Below are 24368 nucleotides of genomic sequence, written 5' to 3'. Positions count from 1 at the left end.
AGTTCAGTTGCCCTTGCCACCATGTCGGATGTACCAACCTCTTTTGAAAAGGATAACCATTCTGACCTGATGAAAATGAAACTTCTGGTTAAATCTTTTGTTTCATTTTTGTCATGTGAAAAGGCCATACTTGTTGGATCGGTTCACTTGGGGATGCCATCGAAACAGTTAAAGGCCCATTCAGTAAATCTATTCCCAGAACTTCAACCAAGTTAAACTTACTTTTTCTTTTTTCCTCAGAACTTAATTTTTCAAGAAGATATGTGGAAAGGAAATGACAAACAACTTGATAATAGCCACATTTCCTTCTTTACCCATTGTGCTACATGGACATCATCTGAAGGAGGAATTCCAACAAGTAGAAGCCTTATTTGTGACAACCAAAGTGTCTAAAAGTGATGTATGTAACTATTTGGCAGAGGAATTCCTAACAGAGATCACATTATAACTTTGTAGAGCAAGGAGTCAGTTTCCGGGGAACTTACCCTATTACAGCAAACGCTGGCAGCTCTTGCAGATCAAAGGGGAAATCCATACGGAAGTTTGTTCTGAACAGGGCTGTGATGGTATCTGTGAGAGAACAAGGAGGTAGAGGAGGAAAGGTAATAATGAGGTGAGAAGTTAAATGCCATAAAATCTAGGAGTAGGGACAAGGAAACTAGTTTATATGTGCTCCTGTGTGGTTTCATGACATTATATACAGTATTACAGATTGGCAGACTGCTCTGATTTTAGTAGTGCCTATTTTTGAGCACTTGCAACCCTAGATATTATAAATTTGTTTTCAAAGATTGTATACATTTTTTAACTACAATCCCAGATTTTTAAAGGGTTTTCCTTTCTTTCTTGTCTTCTACCATCCATTCACTATTGCAGAAAAAAAAAAGCTCTGTTCACTATACTCACTGACTCTGAAAAGGTCTCTTTGCTGAGGCAGGTAGTGCTTGCATATTTGGAGAAGCTGTGTCACCCACAATTGTGATTGCCTTCTAGAAACAAAACTCAGATCCTCTCTGAAGTTACATCTGAAAAATTTTTGACTGGTACCAAAACAATGAAAGGCTTAGAAATGAGAGATGGAAAAGATCAGCTAGGCACCATCTTCTCCAGCTCACTAGTCCTGGTAGTGTTGCCCTGCTAAAATGAAATATTGAAACCTGTCTTACTTTTATCTGGAGGTATACTGTTGTGTGGAAACCGTACATATCTGTATGCCAATGGGTGAAGTACAAATTAGCAATTTAATAGGGTGGAAATGCAGCTGAATGAGGATGGATGTAAATCCCAATTTGCCCTGGATGAAGCAATTATTTGCAAAATGAGGAAATAAAAGAAGCAGTGAAAATCTAGCATTGTATAGCAATGACAGGAGGCATTAATTACTTGTTAATTGTTCAGGCAGCACTAGGTTTAGGGCAATGATTTAATCAGGTCTCTGTGGGTTACATTAGCTACTTTCCAAATTGGGAAGATCTTGCTGTCTGGCTCTTCACCATGTTCCTTCCCTCCCAGCTGCACTGTTCTCCTTTCCCATCGTGCCCATTCCCACAGCCTTCACTTAGTTCTTTCATCTCATTGCAACCTGACAGAAAACCTATTTGCTCTTTTCCTGAATTAGTCCTCTGCCAGGAAGGCAAGTTGAATGGAGGGGTCAAACAAACACAGAGATGGTACAAGGGAGGGGAATCAAAGATGGTGAAAAGCGAGATGTCCTCTTTTTTTGTTAGATCAGCCCAAAAAAGGGATCATCTCAATACAGTTTTAGGAAGCAGATGGTCCAAGCCACTAAATGGCAGTGCACTAAAAAATAGAGTAGGGCTCATTTTCAAAGACTTTTGCCACAGGGTGACCAGAGCAAAGGGAGACAGTCACAGCACTTAGTCTGAGTCTTTCTAGGTTCCCTCTCTACTCCCACAAGACAGAAAGAACTTTCCACAGAAAGATTCACCGCACCTATCTTCATTGTCTTTCCTGAGTGGCTAACCCATACTGAAACTGAATGTCTAAGCCTTTTTCTCTCCATTGGCTACAAACTTCACCACTTTAGAGTAGCTGTTCAATTCTTACAAGGTTAGAAAAAGTAAAAAGAAATGAGAAAGTCTAGTTAATGTGAAGTCTACTTAAAAATAGCTTTGAACTTTAAAATAACACATAAACACTTTAAAATAACATGTAGAAGTGATCAGAAGGAGCAGGAGGAAGGCAAGGCATAAAACACTATGGCAAATAAGATGAAAGTTTGGGACATGGTAAAGCAGAAGTTCTGCAAATTGTAGAACTCCAGTCTTCCATGGCTGGCAAACAGGGGCTTAAGCTTCAGCAGTCAAAGAGAGCGGGCCAATTGTAATTTGGAAAGTACAGATAATGGTGTAAAGCCTGCCAAGAAAGCCATGAGTATCTAGAAGCAGGCAAAGATTTTGTGGGTCTAAGAAATAAAAGACTTTTGGTGAGATGCTACACAACTTAATTGCATCTGTCACTCTGATATGATCACTTCCCTACCTGCTACTTCCTGGTAGCAGGCATAACAGAAAAATCCTTGCATGAACAAAGACTGAAAAGACTGCTCTTGTAACTTCCAAGGGAAATGAGCAAGAAAAGACATGAAAGATAAGTTAGAGCAGGCATGATAACAGATCATAAAATAATGAATGACTTAGCTAGACAAAAATTTCTAGTTCCTTAATACAAGAACAAGGAGACTAGCAACACAGACAAAGAAAATTCAGAACTATGAAAAGGAACAATTTGTAATAGACAATTGAATCATGGAGCTTTTTAACCCAGACAGTCAATGAAGCAGAACTTAAGGAGCCATTAATATGGATATTAAAGCTGTCTGGATGATTTTGAAGAAGGGACGGGAGTCAAGATGTTTCAGGATTAGGCTGATTTCTAGTGATTTGAGAAAGTAGACAAAGTGAAGGACAGGAGATTATCTCCTGTCATCTCTCTTTGAATTTCTTATATTTTTTTATGGAAGGAACAGAAAGATTGGGGGGAGGGGTGTTTTGTGACAGATCTAATGGTTGAATACCCCTTGCTTTTAGGCACTGTGACATAAACAAAGATGTATTCACTTTCTACATTCGAGTAGAAAGTGTAGTCATTTTCTATATTCAAGAGTATGTTCAAACTCCAAAAAAATCCAGCCCTGTGAAGCCCAGAGATACAAGTTATAGCACTTTCAACTAAGCAAACTGCTCCCATGGAGCTCAGATCAATAAAATAGATACAACTGTAAAAATGAAATAAAAAGGCATTATAAGGAAGAGATTTACATAGAAATGGCATCCTTCTGCACCAGAGCTCTATTCCTGCAGTGTCTGAGATGCTTTCCTGAAGAAGCTTGCCCTGTGCTATTTCTGTCTGCACAAATGTCACTCTCATGCTTTTCAGTTACTTGAGACGGTTATTTTTTCAGGACCTTCAGTCATATCCTACCAATCCTGTAGCCTCTTAATCATTTAATCATCTCAATTTTCTTGACTATTTGTTTTAATGTTTTTAGTCAAGAGATGATCAAAGTAGACCATGGTATTTCCATCAGATCACAGCAGCATACACTATGGTAGGTATTGCATTCTCTGTGATGGGATATCTCTGTATTTACAGCCTTCGTATTATTTTGAGTAGAGGCAAAAATCTCACCTCAGGGGCCCTTTTGCTTGCCAAACGCTCATATTCTGTCATTTATCAGTCATATCCTCAGCACACTTAGGAATAGGTTAGGTTAGATAATCTATGACATGACACTTTCTCTTCTCTGTACTGCAGAAATCACATGTTATGGCAGAAGTTTCAAACGTCGTAGAACATTGTGGTTTTGAGGAAGATGGAAAGTAATGCATTAATACAGCAACTTTTGTACAAAGACAGTAGCTCTTAGCTTACCTGCATCCTTGTTCCAAACTGCAAGAACTCGGAAAATGAAGGCACTAAAGGTAGCTGCAAAGAAACCTCTCCAATAATTGCGCACAGCGAAGTAAGTGGAAGTGACCTCAATGCTGAAAAGTACCCCTAGAAAGAGTTGGAAAGGGAGCAAAGTTAAAATCAGAAGTGCAATGTTAGAAGCATGAGAGAGGCTTCTAAATAGCCTTCTAGAGCAGTGGTCTCCACACTTATTTGATCACATACCCCTATCAATAAAAGATTTTTGAGCATGTACCCTCCCTTTTATGTGTATTTATTTAAAAATAATATGCATGCATTACCGTACTAAAATATTATGTACAATATAAAACATACACAAAAAAAGAAAAAAAAGATGAGATGATGAAATAAACAAACATTTTAAAAAAGTATTTGTTTTATTTATTAATGGAGCAAAAAAAATTTGTTCTCACTTTGAAGTACATCAAGTACATACATCAAGTATGTTTATTTTTTCAAAAATAACTGCTAGGTAGCATGCTACTGACAGACTCCTGTCATCACAGAAAAGATCAGCAAATTCAGAAGACTTGTCATTTTTGTAAAAGAAAAATGTGTAACTGCTCTTTAAATTCAGTTGCCATGAGATAATCAGCAAATATCTGTAGAATTTTCATGGTCACTGCCCCCCCCCATCTCATTACAATGTATTGCAAAGATTCTACTGTTTCAGTCTTGTTTTTATGAAATGAAGCGCATCAATGATACCCTGTAGCACCTTGTGCATGTCTGTCTCCCATGTCTTTGCTGCAATAGCTCATCCATGAACATCACAGTGAACAAATTCCCGATGTAGCACTATCAATGTAACCTTACCACCCAGTCCTTCTCTTAGTCTGCTCCACAGCTTTTCCGTAAAGTGTTTTTATTAAAGAAGTGATTTACTGTTGAGAACACAGCTTCTGTACTAGATCCTTCCTTCAGTGACTCACGGAAAGTAGTTCTGCATGTATTTCACTATTGAAACAGAATTTGGCAAATACCATAATGTGAGGCATTTTAGAAACACCTGTACTTTCATCCATCCAAACAGGAAGCCGCTTCTAGAGTGTAATTTGTACAAATACCTGTTTCTTCAAACCTTTAGCAATGTTTCCTATGTATCTTTCCATAGCATTTGCTGACCAAGGAATGCATTTTAGTTTGCTGCTCTATTGCTTTCTGTGTATTATTGCAGACACTTTTACCTTGGCAGGAAGAACAAGTGTTTTCTCGGTGGTATGTGGCTTTTTGTATTTCACTGTGAAGCAAGAAAAACCTTCCTGTCTTCTACACTAATGTCATTAAGTGTAATTTGTCATTAAGTTCAGTGAAATTTTGTACTGTATTGAATGTCACATGACTTGAAACATCACTAAAATAATTGTAGAGGTTTGTCTTCATGTTCTGGATGCTTAGATTTTAAATGTCTTACTATTTCTGATGGCTTCATACCATCATTAGTGAACTTCTCAAAGCACAATACACACTTAGGGTGAGGTTCATCGTTAATGATAGCAGATGTAAATCCATATTTAAAATAGCCTTTGATAATTTTGATTTTTTTGTCCAACTTATTGTCAGGTCTGATTAGCTGACCACTGCTGTATCCCATAGTGTGGCTGATTAAGAGCCTGTACTAGGAGTAGAAGTGTCAGCTCTGCCATTTTCTTGTCATTTGTCTGAGCTTGCATTATTAGTATTATCTTCAATCCATGGCCTCTTTGCAGGGATCTTTTTAAGCCACTTGTCAAATTTGTGAGGATTAGTTTAGTAACACTAGATAATATAATCCAAAAATCCACTTAATCCAATGTGGGCACATATTGATTGCAATACATTGCAATATGCTGAAAGAAAGCAAATGATTGAGGCACCATGGTCAACTCTCTGCTTTGGGAACAACCCTATGCCTCATGCACTGTATGTGATAAGTGGCCATATGACATAAGAGGGCACCACTGCGAATTCGTATACTTAATGTTAGCAAAGTTTAATTTATTTAGTTTTTTATATTAAAAAAATAAAAATTCCGCTATTTCCTTCCCACACCCAATCGATAACCTTGCGCACCCCCTGGGATACGTGCACCCCAATTTGGAGACCACTGTTCTAGAGAGCCTTCCCCTCTTGCCTCCAGAAGGTGGACAACATGTGGGAAAAAAGACTGTGTCAGAGATGCTGGAGAGGTTGGTAACAATAAAGGTAAGCTTTGTCTAAAGTAAATGACAGATCAAAAATGTGGTGCAGGAAAGGGGAAGAGGAGAGGAGGACTAGTCAGGAGAGGATTTAGGTACCTGAGAAAAAGGAAACAGAACAGCCACTTGCCTCCAAGTGGTGTCCCAAAGCAGCAGCCAACACCCACAGCACACCCCACAGTCAGGATATCCGTGTAATAATATGGCTGCTACTGGTGAAAGAGACAGAGAGACAGACAAACAGAAGAAAGAAGGAAAGAAATCAGAGAGTGAGTAACAAAACTGGCAGGTATGGCCACATAATATCACCCAGCTCTGTCACCAGTCTCAGTTATAGCTACATTTATCTTATTTCTCCCTACTGAAATGGCTTCAAAATATTCAAAAGACAAGACCTGGCATAGGACAGGCATATACCTGGAATCACACATTCAAGACACATGAAGAAGGCAGCATCTCATCTTCCATTGAAACATGCACATTTCTGTCACTGTAAAAGAAATGTCTCATGGAAAATATTCCAGAGGGTGGAATGAGCCCAAGTAGGTTTTGTTCCACCTCTTTTACTTTGGCAGGGAATCTCAGGATGCGCTTGTGCCACAGACTGCCTCAAAACCCCACCGTGTAAGTCAGCGTGTACAAGGCACATGCATGTCCAGAGCAGAGTGTGGACTCATGCTGAAGGTCCTTTCACGCTGGGTAGGTGAGTGGGTAACAGATCACCTAGTAAAACATTGTGCTATCCTGGTGAAAACTATCATGATAATAAAGGGAATTGGAAGGTATAAAAGGTAGAGACTTTATAAGAGACTGGGCACCATTAACTTGTCAAGGGATAAACTGGCTTTTTATATCCATCCTCATTAAAACATAGAATGGTATTTATCAGCAACAGTGCCAAGAATTATGCACCATGGGCAATATGATATGAAGTTGCAAGCTATATCCTGGACTAAGGTCAGCTGAAGATTACGTCTCCCAAGTAATGGAAATCACATATGGCAATTTGGTGTGATTCCAAAAGAGGAACTAGGGCTACAAACATTATTATAATTTTCTGTTTGTTCCCATACTACAGTGTTATCACAGACTCACAGCAAGTTTTAGTTTGGAAGGTGGCTCTGAGTGCTTCTCTATCTCTCCATCAGAGATGGACTAACTCCAAGGTTAGACCAAGGGTGCTAGGATCAGGGTGTTCTGGATCAGGGTGCTAGGTGAGCCCTGAACACCTCCAACAGTGGAGATTCCCTAGCCTTTCTTGGCACTTGTGCCCCCTGAACCACCTTGGGGCAAGGGAAGAAATGTTTTTTATGCAAGGATAGAATTTCCCTTGTTGCAAGGGGACATAAAGCTCTCAGCCTCTTTCTTGCTGAGCCTGATTTTCTTCCAGGCACATCTTTTCTCAAGTTATCAATTGAAGAACCTCTAATCTGTAGCAGACAAACTACATTCCTTTTTTTAAAATAGCCAGCCAGAGTAAAGATCATTATTATTGCTGCTGCAAGACCATGTTGCATGTCAGCTAACTCATCCATTTGAAGACTAACAGGAAAGTAGTGTATGGACGAAATAAAGCCAACTTAGAAAAAAACCAGCATTTAAAAACTCCTTAAACTTATGAGCACAATAACCATGGAGAGAGGCTCAGGGCAGTGCATGGGGAGGGAGAGAAGTGAAATGAAGGCACAACAAAGAATGTAGAATGTTTTAAAGACAAATTATTTATGAATATATTTCCACTGCTTTAAGAGAAGTTATGTTCCTCTGGCACATGTGCTGTTTAAAGAAATTCCATGCATCAGAAGACTAGTACAAATGTGAAGAGGAGACATAAATTTCCACATTTCTCCTCAAACTGGGATCATAGAAAGGTGGGAAGGGACTACTGGAGTTGCCTCCTTCAACTTCCTGCTCCGAGTTCTGCTAATTCCAAGGCTAAATCAAGTTCTTGTCCAGGTGAGTCCTGAACATCTCCAAGGGTGGAAATTCCCTGGAAACTCTGAGTATCTATGGCAGTGCTGAATCACCGCTGGGAGAAGGGAACATAATTTCCTTGAACACAGTCAAAATTTCCCTCATTGGAAGTTTTGTCCGTTGCTTCTTGTACTATGTCACTCTGGAAAGATTCCTGGATTAATCTTTGCTAAAACCTCCCTTTAGGTGGCTGATGACATTGGTTACACCATCCCCCTTTAGCCTTTTCTCCTTTAGGCTGAACAAACCCAACTTTCTCAGCTTCTCCTCATATATCATTACTCCAAACTCCCAATCATCCCATTGGCTCTTTGCACCTCTCTGATATGGGGAGTTCAAAACTTCACACACTGATGTTTCTGTTCTCCAGTTCATTGATGAAGTATTCATGTAGTAGTTTCCAGTTCACATTATCACCTCCTGTCACACTTGCCATCACCTCCTGCTCTGCTGCTACTCCTTACATTGAAGTGTTTTTTAACTTCCGTTCTCTACTCGATCCTTGTTGACTTTCTGGACAGCCCTTGGTGCTCTCCAGCTGGAACAATGCCCATGGCAGGCAGGGACTGAACAAGCTATTGATTAGAAATCAGCATATTACTAGGTGTCACTCTTCCTATAACCTTCCCTTCCTTTTGCTACCACCAGTTTCATGTGAAAAGAAAGAACTCGTGTTGCTAGAGTGGTAAGGTATCTGTGGAGAACCTTTCCTGAGAGCAGAAAATCTCACAGCAGGAGGCTAAATGACTTGTACATTAAATGCCACATATAGGAAGACACTTGCCTCCAAGAGGAGCCCCGAAGCAACATCCAACTCCAACTGCGCAAGCCGGCACCAGAAGGTCGAACTGCCTATGCACATTCTGGAACAGAGTGCAGCCAGAGACGGGCATGCTGGGGTTAGAGGGAGCAAAGCCAGGGGGTTAGGACCCAGAATAATGAAAATAAGCAACAGCAAGCAGCAGATTCAGCCACTGCTATTACAAATAGCAGGCTCTACACGCTTTAGTGCAGCCTTTAGTACTGTCAGCTGGTCTTCGGCAGTGACATCTGGTCCTTGTGCGCAGACACTCAAGTAAAACAGCCCCTCCAGTTGTTGTATTATACAGTAAGTTTCTGCTAAGAGCCTGCACGTAAGGGAGTTCCTGCATTTAGCTATATGTGCAGTTAATAGATTTTTTTGTACAACTAGTCAACACAGTGATCAGCCTGCAGAGGTTGTTCTGCAATAACAAAAGCATAGAGATGGTATCAGTGTCTATAATTAGCAATGCTGTATAAATTTGGCTTAAAGACAAATTGATTTTTGTCTGCAGCTACTTTTTTATACAGACAATGATCACAGTGCAAAAGTATCAGCATTGAAAACTTGTCAAATACATATTCCTAATCAGCCTCTGTGTAATTGAAAGGTAACATTGGTGGTCCTAGACTGTATATCTGGCCTCCCACTACCATTTTTTTTGGCTTGTAGTTTGCTGCTCAGCAGTACAGTGAACTTCAAACCATATTTCCTCTCTGTTCTGTGGCCTACCCATACTATCCTATGTGTCTACAGAGTTCAGCCTGTGGAAAAGCTATATGCAGAGACACATGTCTTACCTCATACACACCACAGAAGATTGACATGAACTTGCTGAGTACTGCAGCACAGATACTGGCAATATGAACAAAAGGACCCTGCAAGAGAAGAGGAGGAGGAAATAAGAGAGGGTTACCCTCTGGTTACTGACAACCATTTAGCTATTGAAGACCTCATAATTTTTCTTTGGCCATCTCAACCATTCAGACAATCAACAGGGTTGGAAAAGACCTAGATCACCGAGATCACAGAGTCCAGCTGTTAACCCAGCAGCACCATGTTCACCACTAGACCATGTCCCCAGATGCCACAACCACTCAGCTTTTGAATTCTTCCAGGGGTGGTGATTCCATCACTTGCCTGGGCAGCCTATTTCAATGCCTGACAACCCTTTCAGTGAAGAGGTTTTTCCTAATATCTAGTCTAAACTTCCCCTGGTGCAACTTGAGGCCACTTCCTCTTGTCCTGTCATTTGTTACCTGGGAGAAGAGACCAACCCCCACCTGGCTACAACTTCTTTTCAGTTTGTCTAGTTGTAGAGAGTGACAAGGTCCCTCCTTAACCTTTTCTCTAGGCTAAACCACGCTAGCTCTTAGCCACTCCTCATAAGTCTTGTGCTACAGACCCTTTAATCTTCCTCAGTCCTGCAATATCCATTTATTTTCCAGACTCTGATCACTACTGCACATGGAAACAGCAATATTTACCTCTTTCCCCACAGGCATGCCACTTCCAAGCCCAGCTGTAAGGCTCACAACTTTGGCCACAAAAGCTTTGAGAGTGAGATATTCCTTGAGGACCACTCCCCTCATAATGGTCTTGAGCTCTGGGATCCCAGACCCTGGTAACAACAGCAGAGCAGGGAATGAACTAAACCCGCAGGCAAATGAAACAAGAAAAACAAGACAGACAGAAACAGATTTTGCCATGCCTTCTGCCCTCACCAACAGCCTGTGGAGAGACGAGGTGGCAGACAATGGCGGCAAACAGAATAAGAGCAAGTGGGTATGCAACCCACACCACATACTGCATAGGAACATTCGGGTGCACCTTTCTGTACATCCACTTGTAGGCTGTAGACAGAAAAACAGAGAAGTTGTCAGTAACCACAGGTGCTCAAAACAGGTTGGTACATATCAAAGAATCACACACTTGCAAACGTGCCCATGCTAAATCTCCCTGAGAAATGCTACCCCAAAGTCTTCATTTTCTAAGACAAGCCTTGTTACATTTTGAGTATGAATTCCCAAATAAAGCAGGCATTCCAGAGGAATGGATAGAAGACACTATTAATGCCTGTGCCCCAGTGTGACCTAAGAAGAGGTGTGTTACAAGCAGTTGTGAGGTTGAATCACTGTACAGTTTCTTTTCATTTGGCAGCCTGACTCTCTTATGTGTGTCCTGAAGGAGAATAAAGTGGTCCACCAATCTTTTCTTCCTAAAAAACAGTTTAAAAGCTCTGATTATGATTTGCCTTGGAGAGCAGCAGCATGAGGGGAGCTGTGCCAACAGCTATTAAAACAGCAGTGCTCAGGCAGATACCACAGCACGAGTGGCTGAGAATCCAAACTAACTGTAGCTCCTGTGCAACTGTATCTTCTCTGCCTGAGCTGGCTCCCTATGCAGTAGGAGGCTGAGACTTGGGAGAGGGAAAGGAAAAAAACCCAAAAACCAAAGGACTCAGCTGCAGAAAGTAAAGGATAGGGACTCTCAGAGACTGGTAGACTATAGCAGACTCCTGGTAGATGGGGAAGCTCTGGGAGGAACCTTGGTTGAAGGAATATTGGGAGCTTTGAGGAATTGCAGTGTCTAGTAGAAATCAGTAGCCAAGCAGAAAGGGCTGGTGTGCATGTGCCGGTAAGGATTGGGACGCTGAAGGTAAGGACAAAGGAACAGTGCAGTTAAAAGGATGTGAGCAATGCTGTGTGTGTGTGTGCACACTGAGATAAGGGGAAGGGGGCCTGAAAAATCTTATAATTTTTATAGCTGGGAAAGGGGAAACAGACCACAGGAAAAATGCAGGGAAGGGATATAAGACAGCAAAGAAGAGATCTTCCTGAAAAGGGCCAAAGGTCAGAGTGCTATGATGCCAGGTAGCAAAAAACTGCAGGGCACTGTATAAATAAAAGTTGGAAAGAATAATGATATAAAAAGTCAAAACAGTGTCAGGAGGACGTCTCAGAACTCCTTCCCCTTCCCATCTTCATGTGCTTAATATTCTTGGGGAGGAAGAGAAGCAGTATAATAGGAAGGACCACAGTACTACTTCCCTGTGCTCCTGTATATTCAAGGGAGTAGAAGGGGAAGGTATTGAAGGTAATGGTTTTGTCTTTGGCTCATTATACACATATCCTTTGTTTATGCCCACTAACTTCTAAATTTTTTCCCTGCCATCCTTTTAATGAACCTCTTCCCATTTAACCTTCAAACTTCAAATTGCCCTGACAGCAAGGGGTGAGGATGTATACTGATGTTAAAGGAGGAGGAACATTGATCACTGGGCTTTATGGTTTTTTTTATGTTTTACGAATGTAAAACATTCGTATCATTTACAATCTGCTTTTGCAACACCTGAACAGGACCCACCCTGTAGGCTCTTTGCACTGGCATAATCCATTCCCCAGCTCACCAACGCCATGACCAGACCCAGCAGAACCAAGAAAATCCAGTCCTCTCCAAGCTTCTTGGTAATATATTTCTGCATGCGTTTAGCACAGTCTGTGGAGGGAAGAGTGAACCAGAAAAATTGAGGGAAGATAGATGAAGCACGTGTCTATCTCTCCTATGCTGAGAACTGACCACAATCAGGATTTATTTGGAAGCATCATGGGATTTGTGTTGAAGGACTGGGACCCATCCTTCTCTCACACAGTTATGCAAAAAAAATAAAAGGGAAGGGAGTGTGTGTGTGTGTGTGTGTGTGTGTGTGTGTGTGTGTGACGATACATAGGATGGAATTTAACATCTTGTATACTAACAGCAAAAGTCTGATACAAGGAAGTCGTTTTCCTCTTGTTACAGAGATCTGTTGTGGAAAAAAATATTATTATTGTTTTTTATTCCAAACAGATCTTGACTCTTCCTAGGATGAAAGCTCACATGAACAAATTTTTTCTTTCAGTGAGATTCCTTTTCCTTCCCCCTGTCCTTCTCCCCAGTCACAATTGCTTAAATTCCATCTCTCTGGCAGGCCTACCCAATGTCTGGTCATAGGGTAATGAAAGATGAAGTCTCCCTACCTTGACATTTGGAATAGTGTTCTTCTTTGATCTGTACTTGACTGTCACGTTTCAGGGGTCTTCCATTGTTCTTTTGGGCCTGTTTCTTCAATAGTTTTCCTGCTTCCTTCTCTGAAATGTCAGTTATCTGATCTGTGTATTTGCCATAAAGCTAGAGGAGCAGAAAGCAAGACAGATCAATAGAAAAGGTAAGGCAATGCTCCTTCACAGATAGCATTAAGGATGAAAAGGCAGATCAATCCACCAACAGTCCAAGGTGTGGGCCCAAATGTACCCAAGGAGGGAGACTGAGATAGAAACTCTCAGACCGATGCAGCTCATTATGCTTTTTTTCTTTTTTCTTTCTAGTTCCCACTTCTCAATCTTTCCAAAACCTTTTCATCTCCTTTTTGGGAGTACAAGATATGGTCACAGAATTCTCATTGTCTTCAAACATGCCAAGAAAAAGCTGGCTGTGGTCTAAAGAGATTGAGCAGACTTTCTGGAGGTACAAAAGAAGGTCAAAAGAGTTCACATCAGGCTGCCATCCTCAAAGCTGTCTCACAGATTTCAGCAGCACTGTAAAACATCTCTGAAGGTTTTGAGATGTATTACACTATCGAAAAGGCTGCAGGAATGTCCTGCATCTGTTCCTCCTGCTGCCAAGGATTGCTTAACAGGGCACACAGCCACTGATAGTGCCTCCAGAGGAAAAGAATCAGCATCAGCTCAGAAATATCACTGAGTACTGCACTTCTGGTATTTACCCAAATCAGCATGTTAAATCCTCATGTATCTCCAATTCCTCTGAATTTCCTAACTGCTTAGTCCAGTCTTTGTCTTCAGATACTAATCTTGAAATGCCATTGGTTATATGCAATTCACAACTAGCTACACATGCTTAGCAAGGATATATCATACATGGGTATGCAGTAAACACGGCAGTTGTGCTGTCTTGTCAACAGGATCTTAAGGGAGTTTGAAGAACCCTGACTGTGCCCCCTTGTTTGTTTACCAGATTCCCTGAAGAGCAGCTATCCTACCTCACTCTTCCAGAGTATAGGTGGGGAAGGTGTGTATTTAAGAAGCTGAGAATAAGCCTCTCCACCTCACATGTCCTTCAATGAACCAGGTTTAGCTTTACTTCAGGTCAGGTTACCACCTGATGCACTTCCCACCTGTAAGAAGGCAACTCTGCTTCCTCCGCAGTACAACATCTACTGCTCTGAGATTTTCTGGCAGGAGGAGAGTGAGCAATGTTTTTATCAGTGAAGTCAAACACTTTAGCTGGAGAACAATTAGACATAGGAGAGAGATAATGCACTACCACACACTTAGAAGACATTTCTATTTGACAGTTCCTGCCTCCTCCTTTTGAGGTAACACAAGAGATGTTCCTGTTCCCCTAAGATAAAATAGATTCAGAGACTCAAAGAGAGATTTACACTGGAAGGCACCTCCGGAAGTTTCCAGGCCAAGCCTCTGCCCACAGAATGCAAACTCCAAAGCCAGATAAACCAGATTAGGCTGCTCAAGACTTTGTCCCAGGCAATTCCTAAACATCTCCAAGGGTGGAATTTTTTCAGCTTCTCTGAGCACCTGTTTCAGTGCTCTATCAGTTAATACTTCAGTATAACACATATGACTGAATGTCCTAATTATTTTATTTATTTGCACGTATTCCTCAAGAGACACTTGAACCATATGCCATAGCTCCCTTTGGAAATCCTAGTGGATTTTTTTTCACTGAACACATCTATGCTTTATTAAATCATGCTGTTCTAAAGGTGGCTCACCTAGTGTTTCTTGGACAGATTGATCCTACCTGAACAGCTGAAGGTATTCTTCTTTTCATCACTGTATTGGAAACTACACAAATTTAATGCAATTATTAACCATATGATTACCAACACATTCTAGGTAAATTAAGCAATGCAGATCCTTTGCAGTGAGGAATGGCCATGCTCTGAACTCCATAATACAGTCAGGACAGTGAAACATCAGGCTGAAGAATTTCATCTAAAAGCTGCCACATACAGAATGCAGTCCTACATAGCAAACTGCTCAGGTTTTTTTCTCTCACTGTGTCTATTTCAGCCAAAAATGCTAAGTACTAACAGATTTTAGACAAATGCATCTTCACATCACCTCAGCTAGTGTTTCATTGCTGTTAAATGGTCATGAGGGATGCATTTATATCAAATACAGCTTAAACCCAATTGTGAACTCAAACCTATATCAAATATGAAATTCAAATTAGAATCTTCCATCTGCCAGATAGAACACCATGACAGTCTAATAGTAAGAATGTTGAAAGTCCTCATATGGTATCTCGGTTCACTGCTTCTGGCTGGCTGGAAAATGGTGCACTCAGGATGTGGGAAAAAAGAAGTTAGTCCACAGACATAAAAAAAAAGAAGTTTGTCCTGCCAAACAAGATAGTTTCAACTCATTTGCACATGTGCTTTGCTTCTCCAGGAATCTGGCAGTATCTAAAATGGTAAGAGATTGTGGGACAGAGAAAGAATCCAGAAAGCAGAGGATTACCTTAAAGCAAAATTAGGTTAGGCAAGAACTATCTACTCCACTAGAAGGCATGTAAAACTAAAAATATAACACAGTAAGACTCTGACTGTTTCTTCTTCTGTTGCTCCCTCACTAACACAAGGAACACAGGATTTCTGAGCACCAGAAAAATTGAAGACAATTTTATAAGATCTCAGTTACCACCTAAGGGTTGAATCAGAAAAGGTACTATCATGCCTAGCTTGGCTAAATGCTGAGTGAGACCGTGATAATGGTGTAAAACCAGCTGAAGGTGTAAATACCACTAAAGATTAAGGGGAGGAACATACATATATTAAAAAAAAACATCCAGGGAGAAAACACAGCGAGGGTGAAGAACATTTTCAGGGTTTGTCTTCCCAAAAACTGGGGAATTTTCATTGCTTGAGTAACAGAGGAAAAGCTGCACAGAATCTCAGAGAAAAAATACATCACAATCTCAAGACTTTTCTGGGAGCTATTTTCTGAGAGCTCAGCACATGTATAAAACTGTTCTCTCACAGTCCAAAGTCTAAGCTATTTCCCATGCCGTTCAGACTGAACAATACATTTTACACAGAATACTCCAGTCCTGAAACCCCCCTTCCCCAGCACTGTCAGTGCATCCTGTTTATAAGTTGTTGCTCCTAGTCACTGAGGCAGTCCTGGGCTCTGCTTCTCATCCCTTTCATTCCAGCCTTGTAACCATCCTTCTATCTTCATTAGGTGAATTTTTTCTGATGGATCACAAAAGAGAAGCCATATTGGTCTCAAAGGTGAAAACTCCCAGAATTAACCGCATAAGTAGATTCAGATGTCAGTAAAAAGTAGAGCCAGTGAGGCACATGCAAGCAGTGGGGGACAGCAACAAAGTAATAGTTTTTCCTGTAGAAAAGTTGGCAAAGGGGAGGGTCTGTCAGCAATTCCATTACTTGAAGGGCGAGAGGGGTTGGAGAGAAACATCAGAGCAAGACTTCGTGGAGGGGAACAATGAAGGACAAAAGGGAAAAAATACAGCTTGCAAAAAAATCCACGCAAAAGGAAAACATGTCCCCATCTACCCCCTCTTGAGGGTGGTTCAACACAGGAACAGATACCCAGAGAGCTGGGGAATCTTCAGTCTTGGAGATGCTCAGAATGTGCCCGGAAAAGGCCCTGAACAACCTGACCTGTCTTTGGAGTCAGTCCTGCTGTGAGTAGGAGCTTGGGCTGGAGAGCTCCAGAGGCCCTCTCACCTACCTCTCTGTGAGCCTGTTATTCTGTATTACTGCATTGCCTGATTTCGTATTGCACATGCCTCCCACTACACCCATCTGTGTATTGCTGAGTGAGCTCTCTGCCAGGAACACACTTTCTATAGTCACAAATAACACAGCTTCTAAATACTTCACCAGCTGTAGCTGCTTTTTCATGCAGACAGAAAGCAATACAAAATCCTACAGTGTATGATAATGTATATTTTTATCAAGGTATGTTATATCATCTATCATATATCTACTATCTGTTATCTTAATTGTCCAACATCATGTGTATATTATTATTTTTATTATTATTATTATCATCCTACTATTATTTTGTTATCTATTAAGCACTATATGCTTTTTTACCATTTGAAGGTCCAAGGCAAAAGACCAAGACTTCACTGTTCTAGGGCCTGTGTAAATCCAATCAAATCACAGGTAAAACAGAAGGCAACAGCTAGCAAAAGAAAAGTGTACAACAGAATCAAAACCTCTCTCTGCCAAATGTTTTTTCACGCATCAGTGGAGAAAGAAATCTTAATGATTAATCTAGATGGAAATGGATGAAAACATGTGCAGCAGGTTGTTTTTCATGTTAATAACATGCTAATAAGTATGCATGTTTGTACAAAGTATACATGCATATTTATAATTTATCTGAATGTGGATGAATGGCTAGCAAAATACACACATGCACAGCAAGCCTGGCTTTGCCAGAATATGTCTGCATACAAAGTTTCATACATAAACATACAAGCATATGTGTACATGGTTGTTTATGTGAAGTATTTCTGGGACATATTTTTCAGTAAAACTATAAATAGAACAGTCTTTTTTTTCGGTTGCAAATTTTGTTCACAAATGCATGTTTGCTTGGGGACATATCTGCCTGAAGATATCCTTGGGAATGGATTTGATGGCCTTCTTGTTTGTGCTTGAGGTTGTCTATCTACGTGCACTGACCATCATGCCTCTGGAGCCGAGGGCAGAGACATTCTGGTGCCAGGCAGCAAGAGCACAGCAGTGTGTTGTATCTCCTTACTGTGTCATCTGTGTCTGCTGGTGAGTATGGTTTTAGATGTGTGGGACTGGCGTATCTGGTGGATGTGCGTGAACTGGAATGTTTCTGGGATGCACTTAACTGGAGAAGCAGTTTACATCCTGCAGCTCCCTCCCACACCCCAGCTCACTGTCTGTTCATGGTGCACACACCAAGGTGCATTTCCTTTGCCCATCTCAGCTCTCCAGCCCCAGGTGCTGCCCTACTTGCACCCCATGGGGCAGGCGTGACCCCCAGTGGAGTTCTGCTCCAGGTGGGCACACGCACCTCTCCATCCTGTCCCGCCCCACCCCATGCTCCAGTCAGACCTTTTCCAGAGGCCTTCCCAGTGGCGTTGCTGATTACAAACCATCCGGGGGGTGGTTTTGGAAGACTTTAGTGTAGGACACATGCAAATTCTCTGATGTTTTAGTTTCAGAAGAGAAATTCCTGAATATGGCCAGATAACCAATTCTCTTATCTTTTGTGATGTGACACATAACCATCCTCCTTGGGATGCTTATCTACTGGAAGAAATTTTCTTGGTGCCAAATGTGGCTTTTTTTTCTATCACTAAATCACAAATGTCTTCCCCCACCAATTATTCACCATCCATGTAAGGGGATTTGTATTCATGTAAGGAGAAACACCCGCTCTATGAATTGCACATTCACACACTCTCTCCCTCATCATTTAATTGGATCCTTCATTGGACCAAAGCCCTCTTAGGTCAGATTGGTTTGAGCAGAGTGGTAGGAAATTAGATACCAGGGCTCTGCTATAAAACCTCCCTTTGCATGAGGGTGTCCCAAAAGTAGAGGTAAAGAAGATACAGAGAGTGGTGGAACAAGAAGCCATAACCAGAGTACACCTCTGTCCCAGATATTTTTCTGAACCACTGCTTTTATGAACTACAACAAAAGCCAGGTCAAGTGTAAGGGTTAGAAAATCCCTCATTTACAGCTCCCCTAAGAATTACCAAAACTATCAATATACATGTATGGGTCTATGACCACGAAGTTCTTTTTGGTCAGAGAAAAGTCACAAGAGAGCTTTACTTCATCTATACAGCTGTGCAGACAGATACCCATCCATCTACATCACTGTTCTCTTTGATTTTATTCACTCTTCTGCTCTATTTAATATCACTATGCAGATGAAGGCAGCTGCAGCTTCTCTTTGTTGTTATAAATACATTAATGCACTTGTTGATTTTTCCCCATCCCAGCATGTCCATTTCAACTCTCATTGAATCTATGGCAGGTGAAAATGACCTCTGACTTGAAATGCTGATAAGGACTCCTGGCTTTAAGTACAACCCTGAATGCCAATGCCTGACCTGGGAGTCAAGAAACAGAAAGGGGAGAATTGGTAGGACTGGGAATGGACAGCGATGTGTCCTCTACCAGCACTGTTCTGAGAGCCCTAAGAGCCTGTGTGATCTCAGGGAGACCTGTGCTGCCACAAACATCCCAGTTGTCCAGCCCTACCTGTGGGTAGCTGAGGGAGTTCTCCAGGTAGCGCGGGTCGTCCCCTGTCCCCCCGGCCTCGCGTCCTGCCTCCAGGGGTATCCCATAACGGGTGCATTTCTCAAAGCAGACATAGTCGTATTGCGGTGTGCCCCCCCACAAAGCTGGCTTCGATTCGGGTTCCTGCGTCATGGTCTCTGAGCTCTCCATGCCTCTACTCTTCCTCACGCTCATCCTTAACGGAGCTGCTGCTCTGGGCCTTACCTAGAACCACCTCGTGTTCTGGCAGAGAGCAAGGCCTCCGCATTTTCTGCTGCTCCTTCCTTCTTTTTTTCTCTCCTCAGACCACTCTGACTTGTCCTATTCTTGCACTCTCTTTCTCTCTGCACCCCCTACCCTCCTCCTCCTTGTGCCTCTCTCACTTTCTTCCCTTCCTGCACAAAGGCAGTGATGACAGGGTTCAACTATATTTATAGCAACCTTCATCTGCCACATGATTCCTCAGTACTGTGCCTGATCTCAGCAAAAGGCAATAACTCTGTTGGGATTGAATATCAGGTGTGAGCAAGAGGGGAACTCCTGAAGGAGAGGGAAGGGGGAGGGGGAAGGAGGTGGTATGACAGACAGAGATATAAGTACAGAGAAAGAAAGCAGACAGGAGGAAGCAGAAAATATTATCCAGGACATCAGTTCTTTCACAGCTTCCCATCCTGAGCAAGCCGTGTTTGCAATGACTACAAAAGTCAAGGGGCTTCCTCATTCTCTCCCCAGATACCAGGTGTCCAAAAGACTGAGTGACAATCATAAAGATGCCAGCAACTATGATGAGATGGAACAAGATAGGTGTCCACTTAGTGTCCCAAGAAAATTTTACCTAAGTCCACGGCCCACAAGAGAAGGAACAATCCCCAATGGAGAAGTCAGGCATCCCTGTAAACTGCTGAGCATTACAGTCTAATCTCAGCCTTCCCACGTGCCCTTATGGGGAACACTTTGCACTTTGAAGAATGTCACCAAACTGCTCTGCAGGTACTCAATTATAGGTGTATGCAGAAATTTATTCTTCTTAATGCTCATTTTTCACACACTAGAGCATTGAACAGCTTTTTTTCTCCAATCTGCCAGTTGTTTCTCAGCCAGGGAAAAAAGCAACAAGCTGAGCCAACACCAGTGAGCTACCAGACAGTGCTAGGAATAAGAAGCGTGTTAGAGCAACATGGCCTAGAGGCATCTACCAGTACTGCCAGTGTGCTGCCTGTATCCATTCTGATAGCTGTTAATTACGAAAGAACAGTGAGTTCAGGATCCTAAAAACTGTGTACAAAAAAAAAAAGAAAAAAGACCTCACATGTCAGGCTTCTCATACTGCAGGATAAGAGATTTGCAGGCAGGATGGTGTTGAAAGAGAGGCAAAATTCCAAGCAGTGGTCCCATTATTTCATTTTGCAGACCCCTGTAAAACATTTCTTCTTTTGCTTTTTCTTAATCTGCATAGTCCTTGAGAGTGAATTAGAAAGAAAGTCTCCAAGAAGAAGACACACCTAATTTCCTCCATAAACCACCTTTTCAACTCCTCCAGTGTTTCTGCTAAGATATCCATATCGATGTTCATTAGCAGTAATATCCATACGGATATTGTTAGTCTCTACAACCCACGACTGGTGGTGGGCCAGGCAAGCACTGAATATTTACAAAAGCAATACCAGTGCTGCCTCAAAATCTAGAGACTTACCTGTTTCTTTCCCACCAGCACTCACTTTACTGTCAACAAGCAATGTTTTCTGGAGGAAGGCTACCTACCAACCAGTAGGACAAAACTTGTAATGAGTCACCTTAAAGAAGAGTTTCTAAGTGACTATGTCTAGGAAATCAGAGAAAAACATTTGGATACCCTCATAGATTACCATCTATAAAAGCATTAATTGCTCCCAACATACTGATATGCTTTTGGAAGACCAATGTCACTATGGCATAGCATATACTATATAGTGTATAAAACATAAAAAACTCTGTAGAATATAAGTGCACATCATATATAGGAAGCCTAAACACCAACCACAGTAAGGCTCAGCAAACACCAAAGCTGTAATACAGTGCCAGATCTTTAGTTACTATTATGTGTACCGGAGGGGAACACTCATCACAGCCACTGGAAAAAACTACTGAGAACCTTTACCCAAAAGTTCACTCTTCTAGCTCATGTTTTTCAAGAGGCACAAGAATAGCACATTAGAAATTGCTACAGTATGAAAATGAACCCCACACTGCCAGCTAATCAAACTCTACTCTCTCTCTTGCCTAATATTGTTGTGAAATTTCCATGGGAAATAATTATATAATAATAGCCTAAAATAGGATGATCCTACCCTGAAAGGTTTTTTCCAAGAATTGTCCCTCTCAGCCTCTCAGCACCAGTGTCACTCACCTTATCAATAAAAGCATGAATGATCCCAAGGCCAACATTCACCAAATGACTCTAGATGCCACTTGAACCTCTACTATCCACATGAAGAAGGCAACCTACAAAAACCCTGAGCCCTCATTCTTGCTTTCCGCAACATAATACATCTCATCCAGTGCATGGAGTGGTAGAGTGATAATTGAACAATCATTGTGCTGTGGTGGTACCTATGTACACTCTAAAGACCTAGCTCCAAGGACATCTGCAGCTAAGGACCTAGGATTTATCTGATTACCGGTGGGACAGCACTTCTCATCAAAAAATATCTCTACCCCTGGTCTCCGTACTGCGATGTCGTTTAACAAGAAAAAGACTGAGAAATGATCTAACAAAATGTATAGTTCCAGCTCTACCTGTTGTCTTGCTTGTGTTTTCAGATCCACAGAGTAACATAAGTACAGAATACAGAGCACACTCCAAAAAAAGTCTGCCTTTCTGCATTGCTGCTGCCTGGCAACTGCTGTCAAATCTCCCCTATCACTTTTCCTGTAATTTCTTGCCACAGTTCTTCTTCCTGTATTTTCTTTATTGTTCATTTGTCCTGCTTTCTACTACCCAGGGCTTGCTCTGCCCTTATACCAGGACTCAGCAGTGTAGTACTGCTGCTGCTTAGGAGGTTGCCAGCAGACTCAGGAAACTAGCACAGACAAAAAAGAGAAGAAGATTTAATAACCATCTTGCACTAGCTACAAACACAGATGATCTGTATGCATAGCTTGACTCTTCAGGTGCACCTAAGCCTCTTGAAAAGGCTCACAAAAGTTTCTGGACTGCTCATGGCATGCAAGAGGAAAGGTATACAACTTGCTCATACACCTTTTTTTTTTTCTTTGCACATTACAGGCCCTAGTGGGACTGCAAAGTATGTTTCTGAGTGTACTTCCTTCAAGCAGGGCATCTTTGTGACAGATGAAACTGCAGCTATAGTCCAAATTAGGGTATTAAGTGATGGAAAAGGAAGGAACAGAAGTTGGAAGAACTCTCACCCAAGATGGGTCTCTTCAGTCAGCCATCTATTTTTCTCCCTCTTCTTCCTAGTTTTCTCTCAGGTCTCCCTTTATCTGCCTTTATTTCTCCTGCATGCTTTTCAAGATGCAGAAAATAAACATATAATTCCCTCATATATGTATATAATGGCCTTCCCATTCTACTGCCTTTATAGTGAAAGCTCTGATAGGGTGAGGGGACAGATAATTGAAGACTTGCACTTCTCTTATGGAGATTTATCACCTGAAATCCCAGTACTATTAGTCTACAGTGACAATCTTAAAGTTCCCTGTGCTCTGCCCACACAATTATCAGATATCATTCTAACTTCTGAGACTTCTGCTTATGCTAGACCTTTTTTTGGTTTGTTGTGTAGCAGATTCATCCTAAAAGATCTAGACCACTTCATGATCTCACTGTATACAAATGCAATGGCCCACCACCAGACTGCAGCCTCCTCTGGAACAAAACATCATGTTTGTTTTTCAGCTGCCACCAGTACTTCATACACAGACATTATAGCAGCTGGTAGTGCAAGCCCTCTACCACCCCAGACTGACAGAAGTTGAATTTTCTGAGGCAGTTATTGTTACTCAGAACCCTGCATGCAGAATAGAAAAACAGTCATTTAAGAACAAAGAAAAAATAGCATTCTGTGCTTTAGAAAGCTCAGTCCAACAGGTCTACCAGGCTGTGAACGAGACAGTGTAAAAGATAGATATGAGACAAAAGAAACTGTAAAGGTGAAAAAGGGAGTTTTAAAGGAGGAAGAGGAGAAAGGTAACAAAAGGAGGACTACTTAACAGCAACAGAGGGTCTAAGAGATAAACACAGAGGTAAAAAGAGACAAAGCACAGAAGGGCATGAGACAATGAGATGCTGGACAGGAAGAAGATACAACAAGCGTATTTTGCCTCAAGCAATAGCTTGAGATAGAGCAGAAAAAGATGGAAAAGGCAGGAAAAAGATTTCAGTATGTGTCAGATAAGGCAATGGCTTCTAAATGAGAACAAAGTGCTCGACTAGGACATTTTATTAGAAGAATACCCATGGTGGCTTCAAAGAGCTACAGGAGGCAATTAGAGCTTTGGCAGAGAGAGAATGCTGTGAAAAGGGTTAGGAAGAGGGAGGGAAACTGGAAGAAAAGGCAGCTTTTGAAGTTAAAGAAAGATATAGATCATGGACTGAGGCTTGAACAGCAGCAAAAGACAAAAATTTAAGCTGTGCAGGGGCACATAGTAAGCCAGGAGACACAATGACAGAGAATTCTCAGAGGACACTTAAAAGAAGGGTTGAATTCACAGCAAAAAGTAAAAAGACCAGAAAGTTCAAGAGCTTTCATCATGGAGAAATAACAAGATAATATGATGATATTCAAGTGGACATGTACTGACTAATACTAGACTGAATAGAGTAAAATTGACAGAAACAGGGCAGATTTTGAGAATCATTAGCTTTTGATAACTCAAGTAGAGAGAGGCAGAATGGGGGAAAAATCTCACAATTGAAAGCAGGTAAATACTTACAGGAACACAAGGACATGAAGGAGCCATTGAAGTACATGTTGGAATAGATGAATTTGGAAGGAAACTTGAATAGATCATGATAGGGCATGATGACACTGTGGTATGACATGATATGACAGTATGATATACCATGACTTGACAAAAAATAAATGAACTTTAAAGTTATGTCTCAGTTCCAGAAACAATCCAACTGTGACAGTCTGCACAGAGCACCATA

The 24368-nt window shown here is 41.4% G+C and overlaps 1 protein-coding gene across 7 annotated transcripts in view; it reads right to left on the bottom strand.

Moving 5' to 3' along the window:
• Positions 1-24368, bottom strand: part of CLCN1 (chloride voltage-gated channel 1) — a 57461-nt gene that overhangs the window by 16772 nt on the left and 16321 nt on the right. For 3 of the 7 annotated variants that reach the window (XM_051780697.1, XM_051780699.1, XM_051780700.1), the window contains exons 1-9: positions 19199-19619; positions 12906-13056; positions 12253-12384; positions 10611-10739; positions 10374-10507; positions 9687-9764; positions 6241-6319; positions 3895-4020; positions 486-570 (exon numbers count right to left, since the gene is read on the bottom strand). In XM_051780697.1, coding sequence (XP_051636657.1) covers positions 486-570; positions 3895-4020; positions 6241-6319; positions 9687-9764; positions 10374-10507; positions 10611-10739; positions 12253-12384; positions 12906-13056; positions 19199-19411 — 1127 coding nt within the window. In that variant the 5' untranslated portion in view covers positions 19412-19619. Of the gene's footprint in view, positions 1-485; positions 571-3894; positions 4021-6240; positions 6320-9686; positions 9765-10373; positions 10508-10610; positions 10740-12252; positions 12385-12905; positions 13057-19198; positions 19620-24368 lie in introns of those variants that run through there. The other 4 variants (XM_051780701.1, XM_051780703.1, XM_051780702.1 and 1 more) reach the window with 4 other exon arrangements.

Source organism: Manacus candei, unplaced genomic scaffold (assembly GCF_025592945.1).
Source record: "Manacus candei isolate 608988 ecotype Guabito, Panama unplaced genomic scaffold, ASM2559294v1 h1tg000014l, whole genome shotgun sequence".
Taxonomy (NCBI): Eukaryota; Metazoa; Chordata; class Aves; order Passeriformes; family Pipridae; genus Manacus; species Manacus candei.
The sequence above is the reverse complement of the archived record's forward strand: the minus strand, read 5'-3'. Positions and strand labels throughout refer to the sequence as shown.